Source organism: Periplaneta americana, chromosome 10 (assembly GCF_040183065.1).
Source record: "Periplaneta americana isolate PAMFEO1 chromosome 10, P.americana_PAMFEO1_priV1, whole genome shotgun sequence".
Lineage (NCBI taxonomy): Eukaryota > Metazoa > Arthropoda > Insecta > Blattodea > Blattidae > Periplaneta > Periplaneta americana.
This window is the reverse complement of record NC_091126.1, coordinates 181,923,934-181,950,752: the sequence shown is the minus strand read 5'-3', so window position 1 is coordinate 181,950,752 and position 26,819 is coordinate 181,923,934. Positions and strand designations below refer to the sequence as shown.

Genomic DNA, 26,819 nt, shown 5'->3' with positions numbered 1-26,819 from the left:
TATGCCAAATAAAGTTAAAGCTGTAATTGCTGCAAAGGGATGTGTGACAAAATATTAGTTTTCTTGTTTATTTTGTTCCATATTCATTATTACAGGATTAAATATGTAATAATATTGTTAATAAAACACTATTTAGAGTAATGAAGATTTTCCAGTTGAGAAAATCCAAATTATTTGTGTTTTATGTGAATTTGAAGATTAAATTCCTACTTTTACCAAGTGTCCCTAATAATTTGATCACCCACTGTATTCTTTCCTTATCCTCTCTTTCTAGCATAGCTTCATTTCTTTTTTTTCCTGCCCATTTCACACGCTCCTTTCTTCTCCCTATTCACATTCCATATTTTCTACTAGTTTCTATTCACTTCGTCGTAATATCATTTTTCTGCCTCATACAATTTCACACTTCACGCAAATCACTTCACTAGTCTCTTTTTTAGTTATTTTTTTCAAAACTGCACAAAAGATTCTTCTTTTTCTATTAAAAGCTTCCTTTGGCATTGTTATACTATTTTTTAGGCTCCTGGCAGCAGCTCATGTCACTGCTTACAGTACATCCCAAGTATTTATTTATTTATTTATTCATTTATTTATTTATCTGTTGATCTATTTATCTACCTATTTATTTATTTATTTATTTATTTATTTATTTATTTATTTATATATTTATTTATCTGTCTGTCTATTTATTCTGGTAGAGTTACGGCCATGAGGCCTTCTCTTCCACACTACACAATGAGACAGTGAAAAAAAAAATTAATATTAATAGTCATACTTAAATATAAAAATCATTTTCATGCACATTAACAAGTTTACACATAATGAAATGTTGACTAAACATGATACATAATTAAATGATTTACAATTCATATTCTAATTCTACTTCATGATAGACCTAAAAGACAATTTGTACAAGCGCACAGAATAACTTGTAAAAATCGGCCAACGCTCACAAATCAATTTCGTGTAAAAGTATATAATTCTTAATTTAAATTGATTAACCGTTCGGCAATCCCTGACATGTCGAGGTAAGGATTTCCATAGGCCACAAACTGACATGGTGAAAGAGGATGAATAGAAAGAGGTACGGTGACGAGGAATGAATAGTAAGGCCTGATGTTCATTCCGTAACGTTGTACGATATTCAGAGCGAGTTTTCACATATTTTGGATTAGAAGTGTGTAATATTCTAAAGAGAACAGATAAAGAATGTGCTGTTCTCCGCTCCTTTAGGCAGACCCATGAAAGAATTTCAAAAGATGGCGTTTTACGGTCAAATTTAAGAATATTGCAGATGAAGCGGACACACACATTATGAACACGTTGTAGTCTTTCAATTAAATTGACAGTTATATTTGTCAAGAGAGAATCGCAGTGATCAAAATGGGGCATCACTAGCGATTGAACATTGTTTCTTTTTATGGAAAGAGGCAGATAATTTCGCAAATGATTAAGAGAGTGGAGCAGTGAAAATACTTTCTTACAGATGTGGGTTACTTGACTATTCCAGTTTAGATCTCTGTCCATTAATAATCCAAAATTTTTAGTGTCGCTATACTTGATTAACGACCAATTTATTGACAGTCTTGGTATGGTTTTGTTAATTGTACTGAGCAACCGCTGATGTACCATTATAGTTGCCTGCGATTTTCCTGGATTTAACCTCAACCAAACTTTTGAGCCCATAGATAGAGTTTAGATCTTCAGTCATTGTGGTCACTGCGTCAGTTAGTTCATCAGGACGAAAGTGTATATAGATCTGTAAATCGTCAGAAAAATAAGTGGTATCTGCAGTGCTGTATGGTGTTTGTCACGTCGTTAATATATATATATATATATATATATGTATATATGTATATGTGTGTATGTATATATGTATATGTGTGTATGTATATATGTATATATGTGTATGTATATATATATATGTATATATGTGTATATATGTATATGTATGTATATATATGTATATATATATATATATATATATATATATGTAATATACGCCAGACTTCGTGATGCGCCATTCAGGAAAGAAATCACCATTTATTGTACACTGCTGGTGGTCACGAAGGTAGGATTGAAACCGATAGATTCAAGTTTTTCAATTTGCACAAAAGGAGGTCAATATCAACAGTATCAAAGACCTTGCTGAAGTCTAGTAAAGTCAATAAAGTCAGTTTACTGTCATCCGTAGCTTCACGTATGTCTTAATTGACTCTTAGTAACGCAGTTGTGGTGCTGTGGCCAGTCTTACATTCTGATTGGTAGACTAATCGTCGAGTAAGTCGTTATGGTTCAAGTATGTTGTCAGTTGCTTGTGTACAATACGTTCCAGTACTTTTGATAATGCCGTTAGGATGCTAATAGGTCTATAGTCATCCGGAGAAGATGGAGTTTTATTTCTGGGGAGAGCTTTTTTCCAGAGGCTTGGAAAATTAGCAGTAATAAGGGAAGCGTTAAATATGTGTGCCAGTGTAGGTAGTATTATGTCAGATATCATACAGAGTAATGTAATATTTATTTTATCTACTCCCTCAGCTTGAGTAGTTATAGATTTCCACGTCTAGTTCTGTGACATGTAGTGGGGTATTTTGTAACTCAACTAAGTTGTATCTGTACAGATGCAAAGTGGTCATTAAGGATTTCTACGGGGATCGCATTGTTGTCAGCTTCACATCTAGTGTTTCCTAGTCGTAGATTCCGTATATTTTTCCATAGCGTCGAGGAATTAGAGCTCCGTGAGTAAAGGTTATGAAAATGTTTTAGCTTTGCTTTCCGAATAGTCTGAGTTGTCTTATTACGTAATTGTTTATTTTGATTATAGAGAAAGTCGCTTTTGTCACGTCATACGCTCGGTAAGTCGCATCTCTCCTCGCCATCAGCTCACGTATGTCATTGGTCATCCAAGGCGCAGGAGGTCTCTTCGTGCTTTACTTTGTTAGTGGTGTGTGCTTGTCGTATAGTCTAAGAATGAATTTGATAAGTTGGGCATTTTTCTCTTCAACAGAGTACGATGTCCAGATATTATGCTAGGGGATTTGTAGTGCATCAGTATACAGTGTCATTTGGTCATTTCGTTTTAAGTCACGATATGTTCAAAATTTCGGTCTAGGCTTGGGGCATTTAATGGCATAGGCTAGGTGCAGGATATCATGGGATGATATACACGAAGCCAAGCATTGCCCGTGAGCTAAAACTCTTTCTGGATTGTTGGTAGCAATAATGTTAATCAGTGTTTCAGAATGCTGGGTATGATGGGTAGGTTGAAGGGAAAGTATTTGCATATCAATTGCCTGAAACCTAGCCTTTAGTTCAGGGATGTCGAACAGCGCTCTCAAACTGTGAAACGATTAATACTGTTTCCTACCGTAGCTGAGCTGAAACGACAGTCAGTCAGCTCGCTGTAGCAGTGTTCTGTACGCAGTGTGTTTATCAACTCTGGCGGCTGGTATGGATATGGAACGACGATTCAATAGTGAGTGGACAGATAAATATTTATTTATCTTAAAGGACGGAAAGGCACTTTGCTTAATATGTAGAAAAGAACTTGGATACAGTAGCCATCATAATATTAAAAGGCATTTTAATTCTACACGTTATGCTGAAGCTTATGGACCAGAAAAGTTATCCGGTTTCACTCGTGAAAAGGCTGTAGAAGAATTAAAATGAAGATTGAATTCAGAAAATCTTCCATCATCATCGGGTGTTAGTAGAATAAAGCTTGGTTCGTGCTAGCTACAAAATTTATAAAATTATTGCAACGGCTTCAAAGCTATTTACTAACGGAGAATTTGTGAAAGGCTGTCTCATAGCTGTTGCAAAAGGGATATTTTCGGAATACGTTAATGATTTTAAATCTATATGTTTGTCTCGAAATATTTTTGCAGAGCGCGTATCATAAATGGGAGATAACTTGGAGGAACAACTGATAGCAAGAATGAAAACTTTCACTTATTACTCACTATAGCTGTTGATGAAAGTACCGACCGGAAAGATACGGCGCAGCTAGCTACGTATATTCATAAGGAGTGTCGATTCAGATTTCAATGTTCATGGAGATCTTGTAGATGTCATTTCACTAATGGATCGAACTCAAGGAGGAGATATTTTGAATCTGTAACAAAAACTATGAACAAATTTCAAGTCACGCTAAAAGTAATTAATTTTATACATCAAAACAGTTTACGTTTCTGAACTTGAAGTTGCACTGCTACAACACATACACACAAAGTTGATATATTAAACATGATATTAACAACATTATTATTATGATTTATTTCCGTCACTAACGAACAACATTCATGGACTGACCCAGTAGATAAAACTCTATTATTATTATTATTATTATTATTATTATTATTATTATTATTATTATTATTATTATCATTATTATCATTATTATCATCATAATTAATCCTCATGTAGGCAACATTCTTTGTTTATCAGAGTTCATCAAGTGCAAATCTAAACTGAGTTCCTAATCAATTGGTAAGATGTATAAAAGTTATCAAAGTACCAGCCGCCGCAGTTTCGCTTTTGTTTACGATCATTCGGCCGGACTGCCTGCTACCTGTGTTCAACCGTTGCACGGTAAGGGAGGAGTGAAGGCTCTGCAGTTCACAGCTCGAGAGCGCTGTTCGACATCCCTGCTTTAGTTGTTTTGTATGTACTGAGTGTAAGGCTAATGATTTGTATTGAAGTTACCCATGACATCAACGTGTTTATAATGTGTAATTACATTGACTAGTGAATTTTCTAGTTGAATAACATAATTTATTTATGGGGGTTGATATATCACGCATAATAAACATTTTTGGAAACCCGTGATAACTTCGATAAATAATTCTTCCGGTTTGGCGTTGTACTCTCCAGGGCATGCATATATAACTTTAGGATTTAAGTCTGACCTAACATAAGCGGCTGTTCCACCTCCACTCCTCATTAATCTATAATTTCTAATTAATATACAGTATATCCATCTAAATCAACAATTGAGGAAAGAAGAGTGGGTTTCAGCCAAGATTCCGAAATTAAAATTGCGTGTAGGTTTAAGGAAGAGAATATAGACTGTAATTCGTCATAATGGGCGGTAAGGCTTTGGGTATTCAAGTAGGCAATATAAAGGGATGAGGAGTGTTTCGGAAGGAGACGGAAAGTGAGAGTCGTGACGTTTCTGAGAATCAGGTTAGCCATACTTACAGAATTATACAACTGTATAGAAAGAAGTAAAATGCAAAAACTAATTTAACTTTAAAAATATATAATATAAATTTCTCTTAAACTACTTTTACTAACTAAACGTACTTTGAAAACTATTTCAGTAGTTAAAAGAAATAAATATAGAACAAAAAGGAAATACAACAAATAAAAATCGGAAATAATTTTTGAGTGCAGACGAGTCGCATAACAAAACTAGTGACTATCAGACGCTCGAAAAATCTCCCTCTTGATATCTCCAGTTTTGACAAAGATATTGCCGTCGATTGTCCAGACAATAGTAACGCCATACTTGTCAATACATTCTCTTAACAGTTTATGCCTAGCTTGAATCAAGTCTTCTCTAATCGTAATTTATTTACCTTTAAGTTTTTTTTCTTATTCAGGAAGAATTCCCTTCTTTTCCTATAACTTGACGATCACCGGTCGTGGATGTTCTCCTCTCCTTCCCACACGATGGCGCCTGTCGATGTCGTGCACCTCCAATTCCACGCCGATTTGGGCTGCAACACCAACTGCTATCGCGTCAGTATCCTCACCCTCAGATTTTGGCAATTAAAGTATTATAAGGGGTAATGTATGAAGGCACAAGAATGTTCGTGACATACCAGTTGCTTGTTTGTCGATGTGTGAATTTTACGGAAAATGATTTGATAGCTACTTATATAGTCATTTGGGCTAACTTTGTACCGATCAGTGTAACTTTGTAATTTTGGGAGGCCAAATACGAGGGTATGCTGAAAAGTAATGCCTCCTTTTTCTTTGTCGCTGTGAATATAGTTAAAAATATTAGTGATAGTGCATTGTATTCAGTGAACTTTCTGCGCTCAATGACGCAAGTTTAATCTCTCTGCCAGTAGGGATCTCTGAGTTATAGTCTGGCGTGTACCAACACTATGTCGGTGCATCTGAAGTAACGTGCTGTGATCGAGTTCTTACAGCAGAAAATGTGCCCCGATAGACATTCATCGGAGATTGAAGGATGATTATCGTGATCAGTGTGTCGACGTTGCTCTACTCAACTTGTGTAACAAAGGACCCAGTGGAAGACCACGTACTGCAACTGATGACGCTCATCGCAATCGTGTCAGTGAACTCATTACAGCGAATCGTCGCACAACGCGGGAACATCTGTCAATCCAGTGTGGCATATTAAGAGAGCATGTGCAGGTGATAATTGCAGAACTAGATTCCAGAAAGTTTGCGCACGATGGGTGCCTCGAATGCTTCTTCCTCCACGAAACAGAAGAGATTGGACATTTGCCAACAATTGCTTCTGCGCTACGAACAGGAAGGCGGTGAATTCTTAAAGAACATTGTCACAGGTGACGAAAGCTGGGTATACCACTTCGATTCCGAAAACAAGAGGTCATCAATGCAGTTCCGCCACAAAGGATCACCTACAGCCAAAAAGTTCAAGGCTGTGCCATCAGCAGCCAACTCATTCTTACAGTCTTTTGGGATATTCAAGGTGTGCATAATGAAGTCATGCCTAAAGGCACTACCATTAATTCTGTAATGTATTGTGAAACCCTAAAAAGAACTGAATGCACGAATTCGAAGGGTTCGTCCAGATATGGAGCAGCCCCTCCTACAGCATGACAACACTCGTCCGCACACCAGTGCAATGCCAACAGAACACATTCAGCGTCTTGGCTTCGCTGTTGTTGATCATCCTCCATACAGTTCCGACCTGGTACCATCAGATTTTCATCTGTTCCCAAAACTTAAACAACACCTGAGAGGACATCTCTTTGTTTCTGACAATGCATTGCAGACAGAAGTGAGGTTGTGGTATTGTCATCAGAGTGAATCATTCTACAGTGACGGTATCAAGAAACTGGTCACCCATTGGGAGAAGTGTATTCATCGCCAGGGTGATTGTGTGGAAAAATAAAACTACAGGTATGAGCAGTAAGGTTGTAGCAAGTTACCAGTTTTGTTTCACTCAAATAACTATAAAACTTTTCACATAAAAAATTAGGAGGCATTACTTTTCAGCACGCCCTCGTATGTTGTCATCGAGAATGTTGCTATTCTGTGCTATGATGACTTTGCAAAGGATCACTGTTCCCTGTAGGTCTACATTCAGTGGCACTGAACTGGGTGGTCCCATCTCCAGAGATACAAAGTGAGTTGTAAGGTCAAGAAGGGAAAACATTGGATTTGACTTGACCAGTTTGAAGTAATAAATTAAGTTAATAAGTTCGTAAATAAAAGCGACACGTCTGAACTGATTGTTGAGACTGTGGATAATTTGATTAGCAAATTAAAAATAACTTATATGAAATATATATATATATAGGTAATAAACACAAAATCGTGTTTATATTTTCTGTTCTAGTACTAGTAAGTTTTATTGTTACAGCAAAAAATGTTCTAAGTTTTCAATTAACATCTATTTTTGTGACTTCGCATGAAATAGAATTTCAAGTATTTCTTTATTGTATGGTAAAAAGTTAGCTTGAATATCAAAGGGAATATTGAAAATTGAATTTAATAAGAAAATACATGTGGTGCAAAGTTAACCCAATTAATCGTGTAACTTTGTACTATAATTAAATGTCACATTTCACCTATTTAAAGTATGATTTTTGACATTTATTATGTTTCAACACACAAAATATAGTTTTCTGAAGTTTTACTTTTAATTTTAAGCATAAATTACAATATAGCCTGCACTATTTTAGGTAAGTATAAAATGTAATAGAAGTGGTACAAAGTTACCCCAAATGACTGTACATATTACTGGAATTTTGGTTTGAAAAGCATCATTTAAGGGTTCACCTGAATGACATCAATGTTTTTTTATTTTACTTTTACGAAGCATAAGGTATCACACCTTCATATTTCCACATTACAGTGCGACAAATATAAAAAAGTTTATTTCTTTCTCACTGTCGTACCTGTGTCCCTGCAGTTGCAAGATTGTCAGTTATAGAAGTTTACTGTGAAATGTGTTTCTGAAGAAAATATGTAGATGATAAATTTTCCATCTTATGTATTGTCTCAATTGGCAAACAATACTCGTATGTCGCACTCATTTCTGTGCTCAGAACATGATTGACTTGCACGTGAAATACATAATTGCCCGCAACTAATAGGGTTTCTTATGCTACTAATTTTGCGTCAAGTTATATTTCTGTTTCCATTTAGTGCCTTAAATCTACGACAAACGACTCCCAGTTTTATTTTCTTTTGTAAGGAAGTCATGCTAATAATCCCTACGGGCTGGGTTTGAAATGGAGGACCTCGACTTTGATGACAAGCACAGTAACCATTAGCCTATGAATGCCTCGAAACAAGTCTCACACTAAGAAGAAGAGCACATATTTCTTCGGCACAGTTATGAAACGGACATTTTCCTTTGTCAAGTAAGTTAAAGTTAATAAATTAATGAACCACAACGTATCTGATAAGCGGATTGCGCCCTAATCAAAATAGTATAGTTTTATATAAGAATAATGACCAACGCAAGGGCGAGCATACCCGAAACTGAACCTAAGATTGAAAATAAAAATGTGACATCACACCATCTGGAGGCGAGCATAACCAAAACTGAAACCAGGATTGAAATTATAAAGCGACATCACACCAGGAGGAGACGAGCATAGCCAAAACTGAAACCAGGGTTGAAATTATAAAGCGACATCACACCAAGAGGAGACGAGCATAGCCAAAACTGAAACCAGGGTTGAAATTATAAAGCGACATCACACCAAGAGGAGACGAGCATAGCCAAAACTGAAACCAGGGTTGAAATTATAAAGCGACATCACACCAGGAGGAGACGAGCATAGCCAAAACTGAAACCAGGATTGAAATTATAAAGCGACATCACACCAGGAGGAGACGAGCATAGCCAAAACTGAAACCAGGGTTGAAATTATAAAGCGACATCACACCAGGAGGAGACGAGCATAGCCAAAACTGAAACCAGGGTTGAAATTATAAAGCGACATCACACCAGGAGGAGACGAGCATAGCCAAAACTGAAACCAGGGTTGAAATTATAAAGCGACATCACACCAGGAGGAGACGAGCATAGCCAAAACTGAAACCAGGATTGAAATTATAAAGCGACATCACACCACCAGGAGGCGAGCATAACCAAAACTGAAACAAGGATTGAAATTATAATGCGACAACACAATCAGAAGGCGAGCATGTTCGAAACTAGAACTAGTTTTGAAGGTAGAATGTAATGTTATGTCATCAGACTGCGAGCTTAGATGAAACTGGAACCAGGTTTGAAAAATATATGAAATTAAAACCATGTTGGAAAATATGTGACATCACACCATCAGGAGGCGAGCCATACCTGGAATCGGAACCGGAAATGAGGTTCGAGTTATAATGGTACTTCAGAGCCTGTTTTTTTCCCTATAGAATTGATTAAAATGCAGTTTAATGAAATACCGTACATTTTTTTCTCTAAGGTCCATTGAATTTATTACAGATAAATACGAATCGACATAGAATACCGATAGCTGTGCTTTATCCCCCTTTACATTGGAAGATATCCTTGGGCCCTTCATGGATTGATTGATTTATTGTTTATTGAATACATTATCATATAGATGGATGTATACATCATTAAAAATGCATTGTTTAAATATATTACGGATTAAAAACGCATTTTAACATTGATATATCAAGTAATATGACATACTATCATGTAATAATTGTTTCACAGAATGAAAATAGAAAATGTAGGCTGAAAATTGAGCTTGATACCATAACAGACATTTGGCCTTATACTTGAATGAAAGGCGTTATTTGATGATAATGAAATATATGTATAACATGTTCATCATCCTTTCTGGAATTGGGACAGTAATATTATATCTTAAGTCGATGCATAACAGAACATAAATTTAATCTGTCTAAAATACGTCTGAATGAGTTTTTCTTAATTATTTAAATCTCATTCCTAAGTATGTGTAGGTCGCATGTACCTGAAATCAACATAATTTATCATCAACATAACTTAAAGAGTGACAGGTTTGCACAATTCAAGGATAATAACTTGATTCGAGCTGTTTCATTGAGAAGACATAGAATTTATTGGATTCAATATACCTTAATTCGGACAAATATGTACAAATTTTCTGAAGAGTTACTTCAGATAAAAGATGAGATACTGTAGAATACGCTGAACCTTTTATTTGTGAATAATTGGATGTTTGTTACAGGTTGCTGGAGGTCGATTGGCTGAAGAATATGTGGAGGCCCGATTCATTTTTCAAGAATGCCAAGTCAGTCACATTTCAGACGATGACGGTACCGAACCATTATATTTGGCTTTACAGGGACAAAACCATCTTATACATGGTTAAGTGAGTAACGACGCTTGTAATTTTTACTGTGACGAGGAAGACAGGTTCCAATTGAAATACACTAATATTTTTTTTCCCTGCAGATTGACTCTGACGCTGTCTTGCGCCATGAATTTCATGATCTACCCCCACGACACCCAGGAGTGCAAGCTGCAAATGGAAAGCTGTGAGTAACACTAAATCCGTTGCTTGCAGTTTTAGTTATACAGAGTGAGTTAGGAGAAAAGGTACATGGTGTGAGAGGTGATAATATTGGTGATTCTGAACAAAAAAGTTTATATATAAACATATGCCCTGTTCTTAACAGTATCTGACATACAGCTGTTTGAAAATCATGGGGTCAGTCTCATGTCTTTCATCAGCACTCACATGCGGATGCAATGAAAACGACAGTAGATTGTAGTAGGATCGATGAAACGTATCCTGGGCGTTGTATCGGTCGTGGTGAAGTCATTTTTGGTCACCGAAATCACCTGACCTTACTGCATTGGATTACTGTGCGTGGGATTGGCTTAAGGGCGAAGTGTACAAGCGCAAATTGAAGACAAAGGAGGAAATTCTCGCTCGCATTTTACATGCTTGTGCTCAAGTAAAGGAATGTTCGAATCAGCAACACAGCAGCTGCCTACAAGAGCTGCAAAGAGGATTCAAGTTGATGGTGGACTTTTTGAACATTTTCCGTAAAGAAAAGTACACAATGAAACAGAACATAAGGTAACAAAATTTTAATTTACTATCACCTACACTTTTCATGTTCCTTATTGTTCCCATTAGTTTTCTTCGAAACCGTTAAGAATAGGACATATGTTCATAGAAACATTTTTGTTGAGAATCACCAATATTATCATCCCTCAAACCATGCACCTTTCCTCCTGACTTACCCTGTATCTGTTGATATAACAATTTTACACAATAATTATTATAGTCTACGTGGCAAGCACATACTTGTATGGTTGATATTTATATTTATATGCAATATGACTTGAAGCTGGCCGTTACGTATAACCATGAAATCTGTGCGAATTGTTTGGAATTTCGCACCGTGTCCTATATGTACAGTAGATTTGTGTTGGCTGTTGGATCCGTTACCAAGATATGTTCCATCTCTGTGGCACGGTAAAAAAAAACAAAACAAAAAAAAAAAACAAAAATCTCGTCGGAGACTTTCATGAAATTAATTCTTTGCATTGCGAAGTTAGGCATATTACTTCTGTGTAAATTTAATCTATAATGCATTATTTATCGTTCTAATTCGTTTCTTACTGAAAACAAATGCTGAGTATTAACTTCACATGTGAATGAACGAAGATACCATGTCATTCACTGTAAATGCGAGTAGCATGTCCACTTGTGGATTCCTGAGTTATAGTGTTGTTCAGGATCCGGCATATGGGAATATCATTCCGTATCTTCTAGAGACAGAATGTGAGTCTCCTTCAAATAAAACGTATGAATTTTTGTATAGTCAGAAATGTACGCAAAAATACAAATTAATCTTAATATAGATTATATCGGGAAGAAATATTTATTATGAAACTACAATCCTAATGTTTGTAAAATATCCAATAAAAGTACGGAAATTATGTCGTGTGACACCTAGGAACACTGAAATGGAGCTTCAAGTTGGCCACTAGTTGGATGCAAAGTGAAGTCGCACACGTATGTTGCAGTGTCGCACACTACGGACGATATGATCTTCCAGTGGGATCCTGAAGTCCCACTGGTCGTGGATGAGAACATCGAATTGCCCCAGTTGCAGCTCGTCAGAAACAAGACGGATGATTGTTCACAGGTATATTCTACAGGTATGCAAGGAGGACTTGGGTTCGAGCCCATATTTCAGTGCATTCCGCCAACACGTCTGCAGTGAGTGTCATGTAGTCTCTCAGTATACAATACACAAGTTACGTTTTACGCGCTTCATAATAAAATTGTATTGTATTGTATTGTATTGTATTGTATTTATTTACATTCCATGGTATTCGTACATCGCTTCACAGCTAGATTATGGAGCATGTCCAAAATGTCATAATAGTACTACAAAATCTTAATTATAGTCACATTCTAGTGAAAACATATCCAGAACAGTTTTACAATACATACACTAGAGCAACACAAAGCTCTAGTATCAGTACTTAATACGAGACAGATATATTCATGCAGCGTTGTTGAATGTCATGAATTCACCTACAGAATAGAAGGCGTGATAAATTAGCTACTTTCTTAATTTGGCCTTAAATAATCTTGTTTTGAGTTTAATTGTTTATATCCACAGGGAGGCTATTAAAAATGTTTACTACCATATAACCCATGTGGCATGGCGCGTCCTCAGATTGCGGATAGAGGAGACGGCCTCCAGATATGGAGGGTAGCTGCGAATATATTGAATAAGCTGTCGTAGACAGCCGAAAAGGGGTGTTCTCCAGCTTGGAGGTTGAGCGAAGGGTTAACAACCTATCACCGTAAAAAACAGCTTGTTACAAAACCTTACACTAAGCCTCGGAATGGGACTGATTCTCTGGCACGACCACACCAAGGAATAAGGTTATCAAATTTGAAACTTGGAACGTAACTAGTCTTTATAGAACAGCTGGGGTAACATTAGTAACAAAGGAACTAGCTAGATATAGAATAAACTTCGTGGGAGTACAAGAGGTTAGGTTAGATGGGAATGGCATATCACAAATAGGAGATTACTTGTGGTATTATGGGGAAGGAAACAATAATCATCAATTAGGAACAGGATTCTTTGTTCATAAAGGAATAAAATCGGCAGTAAAAAGGTCGAATTTATCAGTGACAGGTTATCGTATTTAGTACTTAAGGGTAGATGGTGCGATATCATACTTATAAATGCTCATGCCCCTACAGAAGAGACAGACAAAGATATAAAGGATAGCTTCTATGAGGAATTGGAACACACCTTTGATCGTTTATCTAGATATCACATGAAAACTTTATTGGCGGATTTCAACGCTAAAGTAGGACGGGAAGATATTTTTAAACCGATTATTGGAAAAGAGAGACTACGCTTAACTAGTCATGGCAATGGAGTTAGGTTAGTCAACTTTGCGACATCAAAAACTTCAATTGTAAAAATTACAACATTTCCCCTTAAGGATATAAATAAATATAGGCCTACTTGGACTCCTCCAGATGGATTGACACACAACCAAATAGATCACATCTTGATAGATAAACGGAGACATACTAGTATAGTAGATATTCGAACTTTCAGGGGGGCAGACTGTAATTCTGACCATTATTTGGTAATTGGAGAATTGAAAAAAAGACTATCAGTAGCCAAGCGAGTGGAGCAACAAGTTGATATTAGTAGATTCAATATCCTGAAATAAAAAAGGACGAGGAAACTAAGCAACACTATCAGGTCGAAATTTCAAATAGGTTTGCCACTTTAGAAAGCTCCGACGAAGATGAGAAAGAGTTAGATGTTAATAGCGTGTGGGAAAATATCAGAGATTGTATCAAAATCGCAGCTGAGCAGAGCATTTGTTATTATGAAACCAATAAAAAAATTCGTGGTTTGATGAAGATTGTTGCACGGTAGTAGAAAGAAGGAAACAGGCAAAATTAAAATTCTACAAGATCCAGTTGAAGGGAATGTAGATAATTATTTCAATGAAAGACGGGAAGCAAGTCGTACACTTAGGAATAAAAAGAGAGGTTACTTGAAGGAAAAACTGAATGAGGTAGAAACAAATAGTAAGAATAAAAACATTCAAGACTTATATAAGGGTATAAAGGAATTTAAGAACGGATATTAGGCAAGGGTAAACGTGACCACGGATGAGAAAGGTGACGTGCTTACAGACTCCCATTCAATCCTGAACAGATGGAAGAACTATTTTGGGCAACTAGTAAATGTACATAGGCCAAATAGAAATGATCGGGACGAAATTGAAATACTGCTGAGCCAGTTGTACTTGAACCCACACTTTCTGAAATCGAAATTGCGATAGGAAATCTGAAAAAGTGCAAGTCTCCAGGTATCGATCATATTCCAGCAGAATTAATACAAGAGGGTGGAAGCGCATTAACTAGCGAAATTTACAAACTTGTACTTGCTATTTGGGAAAAGGAAATTGTACCAAAACAATGAAAGGAGACCATAATTGCACCTATTTTTAAGAAGGAGGGGGACAAGACTAACCCTAGTAACTTTCGAGGAATATCACTTTTTTTGACTTGGTACAAAGTTTTATCCAATATTCTTTTGAGAAGATTAACTCCTTATGTAGATTAAATTATTGGGGATCATCAGTGTGGGTTTAGGCGTAATAGACCGACTATTGATCAGATGTTTTGTATTCGACAGATATTGGAGAAAATAATGAGAGTATAAGGGTACAGTACATCAGTTATTCATAGATTTCAAAAAGATATACTGTATGACTGGGTTAAGAGAGAAGTTTTATATAACATTCTTATTGAATTTGATATTCCCAAGAAACTAGTTCGATTAATTAAAATGTGTCTCAATGAAAATTACAGCAGAGTCCGTATAGGCCAGCTCTTGTCTGATGCTTTTCCAATTCACTGTGGGCTAAAGCAAGGATATGCACTATCACCTTTACTTTTTAACTTCGCTCTAGAATATGCCATTAGGAAAGTTCAGGATAACAGAGAGGGTTTGAAATTGAACATGTTACATCAGCTTCTTGTGTATGCGGATGACGTGATTATGTTAGGAGAAAATCCACAAATGATTAGGAAAAACACTGAAATTTTACTTGAAGCAAATAAGGCGATATGTTTGGAAGTAAACCCCGAAAAGACGCAGTATATGATTATGTTCCGTGACCAGAATATTGTACGAAATGGAAACATAAAAACTGGAGATTTTTCTTTCGAAGAGGTGGAAAAATTTAAATATCTTGGAGCAACAGTAACAAATATAAATGACACCACTAGGAAGGAAATTAAACGCAGAATAAATATGGGAAATGCGTGTTAATATTCGGTTGGAAGTTTTTGTCATCTAGTCTGCTGTCAAAAAATCTCGAAGTTAGAATTTATAAAACAGTTATATTACTAGTTGTTCTGTATGGTTGTGAAACTTGGACTCTCACTTTGAGAGAGGAACAGAGATTAAGAATGTTCGAGAATAAGGTTCTCAGTAAAATATTTGGGGCTCAAAGGGGTGAAGTTATAGGATAACGGTGAATGTTACACAACGCAGAACTGCATGCATTGTACTCTTCACCTGACATAATTAGGAACATTAAATCCAGATGTTTGAGATTTGCAGGGCATTTAGCACGTACTATCCACACTTCACGAGATGATCTCTGCGAGGGGGAATGGTCCTTGCGGGGTAAGAGATGAGGGTAAGGAAATGTACAATAACTTAGCGCGTCTGAAAGAGCAGGTAGATGAGGATGGTGCCATTGACTGGCTGGGACAAAGTTCAGTGACACTCGACCTGAAAACGTTGGTTTTGCAAACTATGCAAGCATTTTAGTTACTGTTGAGATTTTATTGTATGATGTTGGTGTTGTGAATACTGTGGATAACAAGTGTAGTTTACATTAAAACATTCTTAAGTCAGATTTTAATTTCTTAAGTTAACATAAAAATCGTGTCAGATTGGCTGCATTACGCTTTATTTAGACAATTATCTTAAATTAGTAATTTAGTTAGACAATGAGTTACGAATTTGTTTAGTCAGTGAAATATTTAGTTAAGTAGTTTTAAAGCAAAGTAGAGTTCTGTTTGATTTCAATAGTGTCACGTATCAGTTATCATAAAGTTTACAAAGAGTAGAAATGGAAAAACTATGCATAGTGAAGCACGACCCAAAGTATAGCGAATGTAATAAAGATGTGTGATGAAGAAGCAAGGTAGAAGAGATTATTGTGTCCTTTGATGAATGCTACAGAAAGGGCTGCTAAATACGCGGGTATTTATTTATTTTTTGTAATTTAATACTAATTTCATTTACACTAACTTAATAATATTCTCATAATGTCAACATTGAATTATTGAAACTTACAATAACTTCAGTTAACCACGGGCGTGACTTCGAGAGAGGAACAAATTTAAAACTTTAGTTAGCTCAAAAGTATACATGAAGCTTAAATTAATAAATTAATAAATTAGGTAATTAGGTAATTAAATTAATAAATTAAATTACTGCTACTACTACTACTACTACTACTACTACTACTACTACTGCTGCTGCTGCTGCTGCTGCTGCTGCTGCTTTGTAAACCAAACATATAATATTTACATTGACTGGTGTAGTATAACATTGTCTCTGAATAATTGCTTTCCGTAATTAACTTAATTATAGATATTAATTAATGTATAATGTGTAGAATGTATGAATTAATAATCCGGATACAGCGTTAATGTTTTACTGAGGGACAATGTTTTCACTGTAGTTGATAGCGAAACTTTAGAGCACACAAACCCGGTTCTTTCTCGATGTTTGGTTGTGAGAGTGGGGGAAAACCTTGCATTCCTTGCTCGGATCATCTCGTGAAATGTGGACAGTACATAGTACGTAAATTAATGACTTATTCATCGTGGATACGGATGGATGAGTTGTGAATATTTGAGTTTTAGGACGAAACGAGAGATCAAAAAATTAAGTGTGAGGGAGTGAAATAATTCGTGATGTGCATAAACGGGTTGGGAACACTATTAAGTCACCATGGCCTTTGTAGTGCTACGTTCAAATTGCGAAAGAGCAATGCATCAGAAATGTGATTCTGTCGTAGGACTGAGCGTGTTGATTCCACGTACTTTATTTTACCATACGTCTGGTCTAATGTTAGGATTCGAAAAATTCGAAAGCGGACCAGGGCTCCACTGGAACTGTAGAGTCTTTAAAATAGTACCTTTTTTTTCTGAAAACAACAGTTAATATCAGGGGGTTATTTGGAGACTTGCAATTTCTATTCTATCAGTTACATTTATTACTAGCAGTGGTGCTTGGAAATTAATTTTGTGTCGTTTACCTATAATTCAGATGACCCTGCAGGATAACTCCAATTTTAGTATCTCAGATTTGATTTTCGATGCTAGTCATACTGCCATTATATGGTTAATGTATTTCGTCTTACGAAGTTAACTTCACCACACTGACTGAACGCCTAAAGTATCAGTTTTTCCTGCTGAAGACCAGCACAGGTTGAATCTTCGTGAGTTCTGATGAAATTTGTACTGGAAAGAGACGCTGTTTTGTTGTTTTGGGAACTTCTCTTTTTACTGTTACTTGTTTTATTATTATTATTATCATTATTATTATTATTATTATTATTATTATTATTATTATTATTATTATCACCTTCTTCTTCTTGAGACGAGAGGATATTGTTTTTAGTAAGAAAATTACGTCATCTACTAGACCATATGCTAACTAGCATCAATGTTTAATTTTAATTATTCTATATTATTTGCTTTGTGCAAGTATGGAAGGTCAAATTTTCGGTGTTTTTTTAACATTCTGATGCATTTTAACCGGAGGAAACAACGTAGCTTAAGACAATTAATGTAATACAAGGACGAATAAGTAAATATCACAAATAGCTGCGCTAACTGCGAGGGGAATGTGGTGATAATTCGCTACCGTGTCACACTGCCGCAAGATTGGGAGGTATTGCTTAGTGTTATTGATTTAATTTACCAATATCTTGCTTAGCCCAGATGTTCGAGAGTTGAGTATTCAGCATATGCCTCTCATTTGTATTAAAGCGTCTTGTTTCTCAGTTCTCGATTATTTACAATGTTCTTACAGAGTTGTTTACTTCGCCTTACCTATTTTAATACAGTATTGAGTTCGTGATTGCTTAACTTTTATTATTATTATTATTATTATTATTATTATTATTATTATTATTATTATTATTATTATTATTATTATTATTATTATTATATTTTAAATTATAAATTTATTTGTACACTTAGCGGCAAAAAACATGAGCCGTCCGACAATTTTAAGTTCCAGAGACATAAAATTGCGCATGCTCGTCTCGTCAAAGCCGTAGTTCACTAGGTAACACATAATTAAACCATTTAAATTGGCTATATTTTGTTTAAGAGTCTAAAATATGTAATAAAATCGAATGGCGGGTTGATTCTAGAGACATCAGGCCCCTTGAAGAGTGAAATAATAATAAAATTGATAAATACAAAATCAATCGAAGCGAATATGAACAGGAAAACCACGTATTATGCCGAACTGATTTATTCATTTAAACATACGTAGCATAAACAGAAATTTCCTGGAATTATGTGCATTATTACAAAGCTTCACTTATGATTTTGACATTATCATTTTAACGGAAACTTGGTTATATCACTATTTTTGCTATGATATTAATGGATACAATAAATTGGTAAAAGTTAATAAATACAATAAATGCGATGGAATAGTAATATACTTTAAAAATAGCATTGATATTAGTGTAATAGAAGCTGAAATTGAGCACTGTAATTCATTTTATTTTAAGATTAAGCTTGATAAAAGTGAAATCTTTTTCACCGCCATTTATAGATACCCTAAAAACAATAAAAATGATTTTATAGACAATTTAGAGCAGTATTTATCCAATTTAGAAGGTTGTCACAACCATATTATTGTTGGAGACATAAACATAATCATATTAGAAAATAGTATAGATTTAATTGGCAGTAAATATATGAATGTTCTCCATGAATATGGTTTTGTAAAATATTTAAATGCCATCACTAGGCCTTCAATAATTTCTGGCACATACATCGACCATATATTTCTAAAAACTCAAAATAATTGGAGCTTCATACCTGGCGTTCTATCTAGTGCTATTACCGATCATTATATTGTTTTTAGTTTATTAAAAATGTCTAACAATGAATACAATTCCAGGCCGTCTGTTACTCTCTCATCACAAAATGTGCAACAAATTAATTATCCTGATTTGATTACAGATTTTCTAAAAGAAACCTGGGAATCGGTCCATAATTGTAATGATGCCAATGCCTGTTTTCAAATTTTCTACAATTTAATCATAAAGTATATAGATAAAAATACTTTTATAAACAGTAATCAGAAAATTTCTAGTAAATCCAAGAAAATAAAACCCTGGATCACGGCCGGCATTATTAATTCTATTTGTACAACAGACAAACTTGCTTTAAAAGTTAAAAAGAATCCAAGTAACGTACAACTAAAAAATTACTACAGAGCATATATGGGTAGAAATATGTTAACTCTTATCATTCGAAAAACGAAAATTAAATATTATGAATGTAAATTTGATAGATACAAAAATGAACCTAAAAAATTCTGGCAAGTTATAAATGAAGTTACAGATGTAAATGTACAAAATGAACAGCCAATCAAGGAGTTAAAAAACGATAAGGGTGAAATATTAAATTGCAGAAAAGAGATTGCAAACGAATTTAATAATTATTTTTCAGAGATAGGACACAAAGTTACTTCTAACATTAATACGTCAATTTTTAACTCTTCTCTACAAAATGAGACACAAGATGGACATTTAGCTTCCTCCATGTTTATTTTCCCTGTAACTGAAGATGAAATTATTATTTTGGTTAAGAAATTAAAAAATAATGTTGCTCCTAGTATAGATGGAATTAAGAATAATACTTTCAAAATTATTATCAAATATATATCAAAACCCATGGTTCATATATTTAACTTATGTTTTGTGCAGGTATAGCTATTCCCAGATGTTTTGAAATGTGCCATAGTAATTCCATTATACAAATCTGGAGATAAAAATAATTTAAATAACTATAGACATATATCTTTACTTCCAACATTTTCCAAATTGCTTGAAAAATGTTTAAAGAATAGATTAATAAATTATTTAGAAAAACATAAAATCCTCTCTAAAAATCAGTTTGGTTTCCGCAATAATATTTCTACTGATGATGCTCTTATTAATGTTACTGGAAAAATTATCAATGAACTAGATATCGGAAACAAATGTTTGGGTATTTTCTTGGATCTACGGAAAGCTTTTGACACTATCAATCATAATTTACTTTTGGACAAACTACATACTATTGGAGTTAGAGGTATAGTTTTAAAATTATTCCAATCATATTTTAGTAACAGAAGGCAAATGACCAAAATTGAAGATCAATTTAGTGAATACAAATATATTGATATAGGTGTACCGCAAGGAACAATTTTGGGACCTGTTCTATTTCTAATATATGTTAATGATCTGCTAAATATAAATTTAGAAAAGAATTTAATGGATCTATATATTCATATGCGGATGATACAGTAGTTATTTTCAGTGGTTTTTCTTGGCAAGAAGCATATAGAAATTCTAATATAGGTGCCAATATTGTTAAAAAATGGCTTAATTCCAACTTCCTTTCTTTAAATATATCTAAATCAACTTTAGTTCCTTTTGCGTTAACAGCTGCCAGTGTTCAAAATTTAAAATTTAGCGATGAATATAGACTAATAATACACAGTGAAAATTGTTTAGATCCCAAAAGTTGTAAATGTCCACCATTGAAAGAAGCCACGTATGTCAAATATCTGGGTATCATTATTGATCAGAATTTAAAATGGCCTCATCACATTGCTTATCTTTGTAAGAGGCTTCGTAAAACAATTTATAAATTCGTTAATCTTCTATGCTACTTACCCATTAGAGTTCTATGAAATGTTTAATTGGCCATTTTTCAGTCTATCATTCGATATGGTATAATTGTTTGGGGTGGAAGTACAAAAATTCATCTTAGTCCGTTAAATTTACTACAAAAACGAATAATTAACATTTGTTTGAAGAAACGTTTCGATTATCCAACTAAATTAATTTATTCTGAATTTAATGTATTTAATATTGAACAAATTTATAAGTATACGCTGTTAAAATTTTATCATAAAAATCGTAATAAGTTTGTATTACAGACACATAATTATGACACAAGACGAAATATTAATTTAAAATTAGTAGAACCTAAATGTCTCACATCTGCTGGTCTTAAGCATAGCATTAATTTTGGCCCTCGGTTGTACAATGTTTTAACTAAATTACACCCAGAACTTCTAACATGTAACCCACTAACATATAGCAAGAAAATTAGAAACGTGATAATATTTTCAATTTGATTAAATAAATTTATAGCCTATGTGTATGAATTAATCAACCTATATTATATTTGTATTCTATAATTTTGAAAAAAAAAAAAAAATATATATATATATATATATATATATATATATATATATATATATAGTCCTACTTTTCACGTGCGAAATTATTCTTCTCTAGTGTTAATATTATATTATATAATTCCATTGCCACTGTAATTTAAATTTTAGTTCCTATTTTATTTTACTTATTATTATTATTATTATTATTATTATTATTATTATTATTATTATTATTATTATTATTATTATTATTATTATTTTCTATATTTCTCTTATATTAATTAATATTGTATTACGTAATTTCTGTAACTGTAATTTCAATTCTACTTCCTATTTTATTTTATTTTATATTCTCTTATAGGCCTATTAATATTATATCTGAACTGCGACCGAACACGAGCGCTACTCATTCGGTCTCAAATTTTGTTAATACTACTATATCTCCTGTTTTATATTGTTTGTATTATTTTATTTCTATTTCTCTTGTTTGTTTGTAATTATATTCTTTATTCTGTATATTTAAATTTAAAGAAATAAATAAAGGTGATGGGCAATAATATTTTTACAAGGCAGGCATAACGAAGTTTGTTAACAAATGCCATTTCACATTTAAACTAATAAATTAAGTAAAAGTTAAAATAAAAAAGTAATAATTTACCGTACCAGGAGGCGAACTCACAACCTGCGGTACGGATGTCAGACTTCTTACCACTTGGCCACACACTGCCATAAGGCTTACTACATTATAGACGGACGACTTTCAATGAAGAGACATCACAGCAATGCCTTGCAGTGGGTTACGTTTACATGAGTGAACCGCGCGATAGAACTTTGCATTTCTATCGACCAAGAGTCGGCCCATTCTTTTTGCCGCTAAGTGCACATCACTATGTTTTTTGTTTCTGCCGCAGTGAAGAGAGAACCTAAATGGGAAATAATAAATAGATTAATTATGTTAGTAAATTTATGTTTGAATCGATTGGTCCTTCATGTGACCAGGCCAGATCATGTTGGAAATTATTTTGAAGATGTTAGAGCGTGATCGTGCATAGACTTGCTGAGACTCAATATCGAAATCAACATTGTCACTCTTCACTCTTTACATAAGCTGGAAAAGTGTAGCATTCCAGCGAAATGGGTGCCCCACTCTCTAAGCGAGCGGAAGTAGCACAAATTCATTATCAACGTTACGTGCCTCATATTGGTATTGCAATTGATGAACGTGAGCCAGATTCTCTGCATCAGGGCTGAAACGATAATGGCGTCACCTTCACCAAGTCTTGAGACGCTGATTATTACAATGAAGTCATCCTGTATCATTTTCTATAAAAGTGACAACAAACTCTTCCTTCCTTCACCACCATTACTTTTCGTCCAATAGTTCGACGGAAAAGTTCAGGGTTTCTAGAATCACAGCCAATGGACTTTCACGGCAGTGTTCGTGTTTTGTTCGTTCGAGGTTGGAAGCGTATCGAGGGAAGTACAGACATAACAGTCCTATTCTCGTGAATCTTAGATCTTTTTCCGAAGATGGAAGAAGCACTTATAGGCCTAATAATTTATTAGAAGCAATTGTCGTCAACACTTTTTCACCTTTAGGACGCGCTCCTTCCGTGACGACGTTGCAGTAGTGTTTGTTGCTTTCCAGTAATTTGGTAACGGGTTTTCGACAAAGATGAAATACTGTGTTCATCGAAAGTATTTATATTGCTGCTACAAAAATGATCTGTTACGCCAAAGTGCTCTGTAGTGTGGGCGTGTTGCACATTGCAAATGATTCGTCATTGAAGAGGGAGGAAAAGGATAGTAGAATGCCATGGTGATCTCTGTTAGCTTTGACAAACGTTAATTTCCAAAGAGCACTATTGTCAGTCCAGAGTGAGTTGGTCAGATGCAAATCTAGCTTGCCCACACCTGTGGAGTAACGGTCAGCACGTCTGGCTGCGAAACCAGGTGGCCCGGGTTCGATTCCCGGTCGGGGCAAGTTACCTGGTTGAGGTTTTTTTCCGGGGTTTTCCCTCAATCCAATACGAGCAAATGCTGGGTAACTTTCGGTGTTGGACCCCGGACTCGTTTCACCGGCATTATCACCTTCATATCATTCAGACGCTAAATAACCTGAGATGTTGATACAGCGTCGTAAAATAATCCAATACAATAAAATAAAAATCTAGCTTTCAGGTGAAGCTGATTTGAGTAATTTCAAGGGAAAAATTTATTCCGGGGCCGGGTATCGAACCCGGGACCGACACCGACTTAATTTTTCCCTTTATCACCACATACCTCAAAGTGGGTTGACAAACCGTCAAGCATCCAACAGTGAGTGCACACACACACACACACACTCTTTGTGGCTTATTGTTTTCTGTTAACGAACAGTGAAGTTTATTATGCACTTTGAGGGATGAGGAGATAAAAGGAAAAATTGATTCGGTGTCGGGTATAGTTCCTGGGTAGCTCAGTCGGGAGAGCATTGGTGCATTTAGCCAAAGGTCCCGGGTTCCATACCCGGCTTCGGAACAATTTTTCCCTTGAAATTATTCGATTTGGTCAGATGTTTCGGAGCATATGTCTCTTGCCGCTCACATATGTGAGCGAAGAACGCGCCTGCTCTACTACTGTGGGTGAAAGGATTCTTTTTCTATAATGCTAGAGTAATCTAATCTGTGTTCATCATGAAACGAGCGTGCCCGGGTGCAAATCCTGATTGGAGGTTTTTTCTGAGGTCTTTTCTCAACCACTCGAATCAGAATTGGGCCTCGGACTCAATTTGCCTTCATTAGTAGCATTCAGTTAATCATCCTAATAGTTGCAGGTCGCCCGGGAGGACATGGCGGATGTGGTTCCAGGATCTGCCTATAGGCGGCGTCTGTCTGCGGGAGCTGCACATATCCAACGAAGCCGCAGAGGCTTTCAAGCGGACTGTTGGTGACCGGGGGAGTGTAGCTCCTTCGGACAGATGGCGCCTTGGTGGGTAGTGGAATCCACTGCGACATGTTCTTCTGATTAAAGATGCAGCAGATTCAAGCACATGGATTGCGAACAACAACATCACAGGAAGGCGGAGGATCAGGACTGCACGCAGTGAATCATACGCTTGAAGAGCGATCCCAATTTGATTTCAACAATCATTCCAATATAAGGAGCTTGCACATTAAGCCTAAGGCTGCGTGCTTGCCCGCGGGCCCTCTGGACGGTTCAGTTAGCGGCCTCACTATACAAACATACTGTTTTTCTTTCATTTAGGAATTCGTTATTAATTTCCTTTGCACACAGTATAGCCTACATTTTGATAAACGGAATGCCAAGGACACATTTATATTTAAACACGAACTGTTCAGATTGTACTGTTATAAAATAATTGTTATTATCCTTTACTTGACAGGGAATTTCACGTGTTTGGAAGTTGTGTTCGTGCTGAAACGTCGACTTGGTTATTACCTTTTCCACACTTACATACCAACCTGTCTCATCGTCATTATGTCGGTAAGTGGGAGAAACGATATTGATTTCATTTCATTTCAAGATGTGTCCTTATGCCTGTTCAAATTAACTAAGGTCTATTTAATTACAAATGCCTAGCATTTATTAATAATCTTGACAGATCCACGAATTGGCTTGCCATTTGATAGGCCTACACATTGCGAACATGTGTTTAGGCAGTCAAGATCTATTTGTACTGTGTGTTGTATTTATCTACTTTGCTGGTTTTGATTCCCTTATTATTATTATTATTATTATTATTATTATTATTATTATTATTATTATTATTATTATTATTATTATTATTATTATCATCATCATAATCATAATAATAATTATTAATTTTAAAGACTTTGCCCTGTTTTACAATTTTATTGTATAATATTGTAGGCCTACTCACAGAGAGGTAAATAAATTGAAAATAACAGACACTACTACAAAGAAATTATTACATATGGAAAAATGTCAGATTTACCATCACCGTTATTTCAAAATATATGCATAAGTGGATATAAGCATGATTTTCATACCTCTATGTGTAATAGCGTTAATATACAGGATTAACCATAAGTAATGTTATTAGTTTCTAGTGGTTATTCTTTGAGATATATCAAACAAAAACTGTAATAACATTTTGTTCGTTTTCGTTTCCTTTTCCTGAAAAAAATTGTTTTGTATGAAACATTTCATAGAATATTTTGGGAAAGCTGATTTTTAATTGCCGATATGCTCAGTCAATTTTAGAGAACAGTGTATGTTCATAATAAATTATTTCAATCATTTACTATCATAACACACTGTTCTCTTAAATTAACTGAGCACATTGGGAATTAAATCAATGGCTTTCCCAAAACACGCAATGAAATGTTTCGTATAAGACAAATTTCACCTCGAAAAGGAAGCAAGAACGAGAAAAATTGTATTAAACTGTTTTGTTTGAAATAACTGAAGTTAATTACATTACTTATGGTCCATGCTTTACTTACCTGATTTCAGTGGGTGTCTTTCTGGATAAAGCCCGAGGCCGCCCCAGCACGGGTCACCTTGGGAGTGACGTCATTACTCACCCTATCTACACAACACGCCAAATCACAAGCTGCTCTTCCTCCAGTTTCCTACTTGAAGGCCGTGGATGCGTTTATGTCTGCTTGCACAGTGTACGGGTAGAATCCATAAATCATAGCAATCTTAATTGAATAAGATGAGAAGAAGCCCACCGTATTTCAGTTTTGAATGCTTGCTTTAGACTGTATCTTTCACGAGACAAATTTTGGTACTCAGCAATTTCAGTTGTTACTATAATTGTAACATCTAAGAAACGTCAGATAATATGTTTTATTTACCATAAATATACCCCCTTTTCTAGCCGATATTAATGCATCCAATAACATAGTTACGACATTTCATTGTGTACCTTGTAGGCCTACAATGGGCATGGAAATGTAATTTGGCAATAATATATGGTAAGAACAAAAGTATTGTAATTATGCATCTTATATCAATGTGTTGAACTTCATCCTTCAGATTATAAGACTGGTGAAGAAATAAATCGATAGTTAGAGATAAGAAATTACTGCCATATTTGATGTGTGAAGATAGTCTAATCTGAACTTTTTTCCTACCTGTACAGA

The 26,819-nt window shown here is 35.0% G+C and overlaps 1 protein-coding gene across 5 annotated transcripts in view; it reads left to right on the top strand.

The window, feature by feature from the left end:
* Window positions 1–26,819, top strand: part of ort (ora transientless) — a 244,997-nt gene that overhangs the window by 154,643 nt on the left and 63,535 nt on the right. For 4 of the 5 annotated variants that reach the window (XM_069838560.1, XM_069838562.1, XM_069838557.1 and 1 more), the window contains 5 exons: window positions 10,413–10,556; window positions 10,640–10,722; window positions 12,227–12,361; window positions 25,091–25,191; window positions 26,185–26,345. In XM_069838560.1, coding sequence (XP_069694661.1) covers window positions 10,413–10,556; window positions 10,640–10,722; window positions 12,227–12,361; window positions 25,091–25,191; window positions 26,185–26,345 — 624 coding nt within the window. The remainder of the gene's footprint in view (window positions 1–10,412; window positions 10,557–10,639; window positions 10,723–12,226; window positions 12,362–25,090; window positions 25,192–26,184; window positions 26,346–26,819) is intronic. The other variant, XM_069838561.1, reaches the window with a different exon arrangement.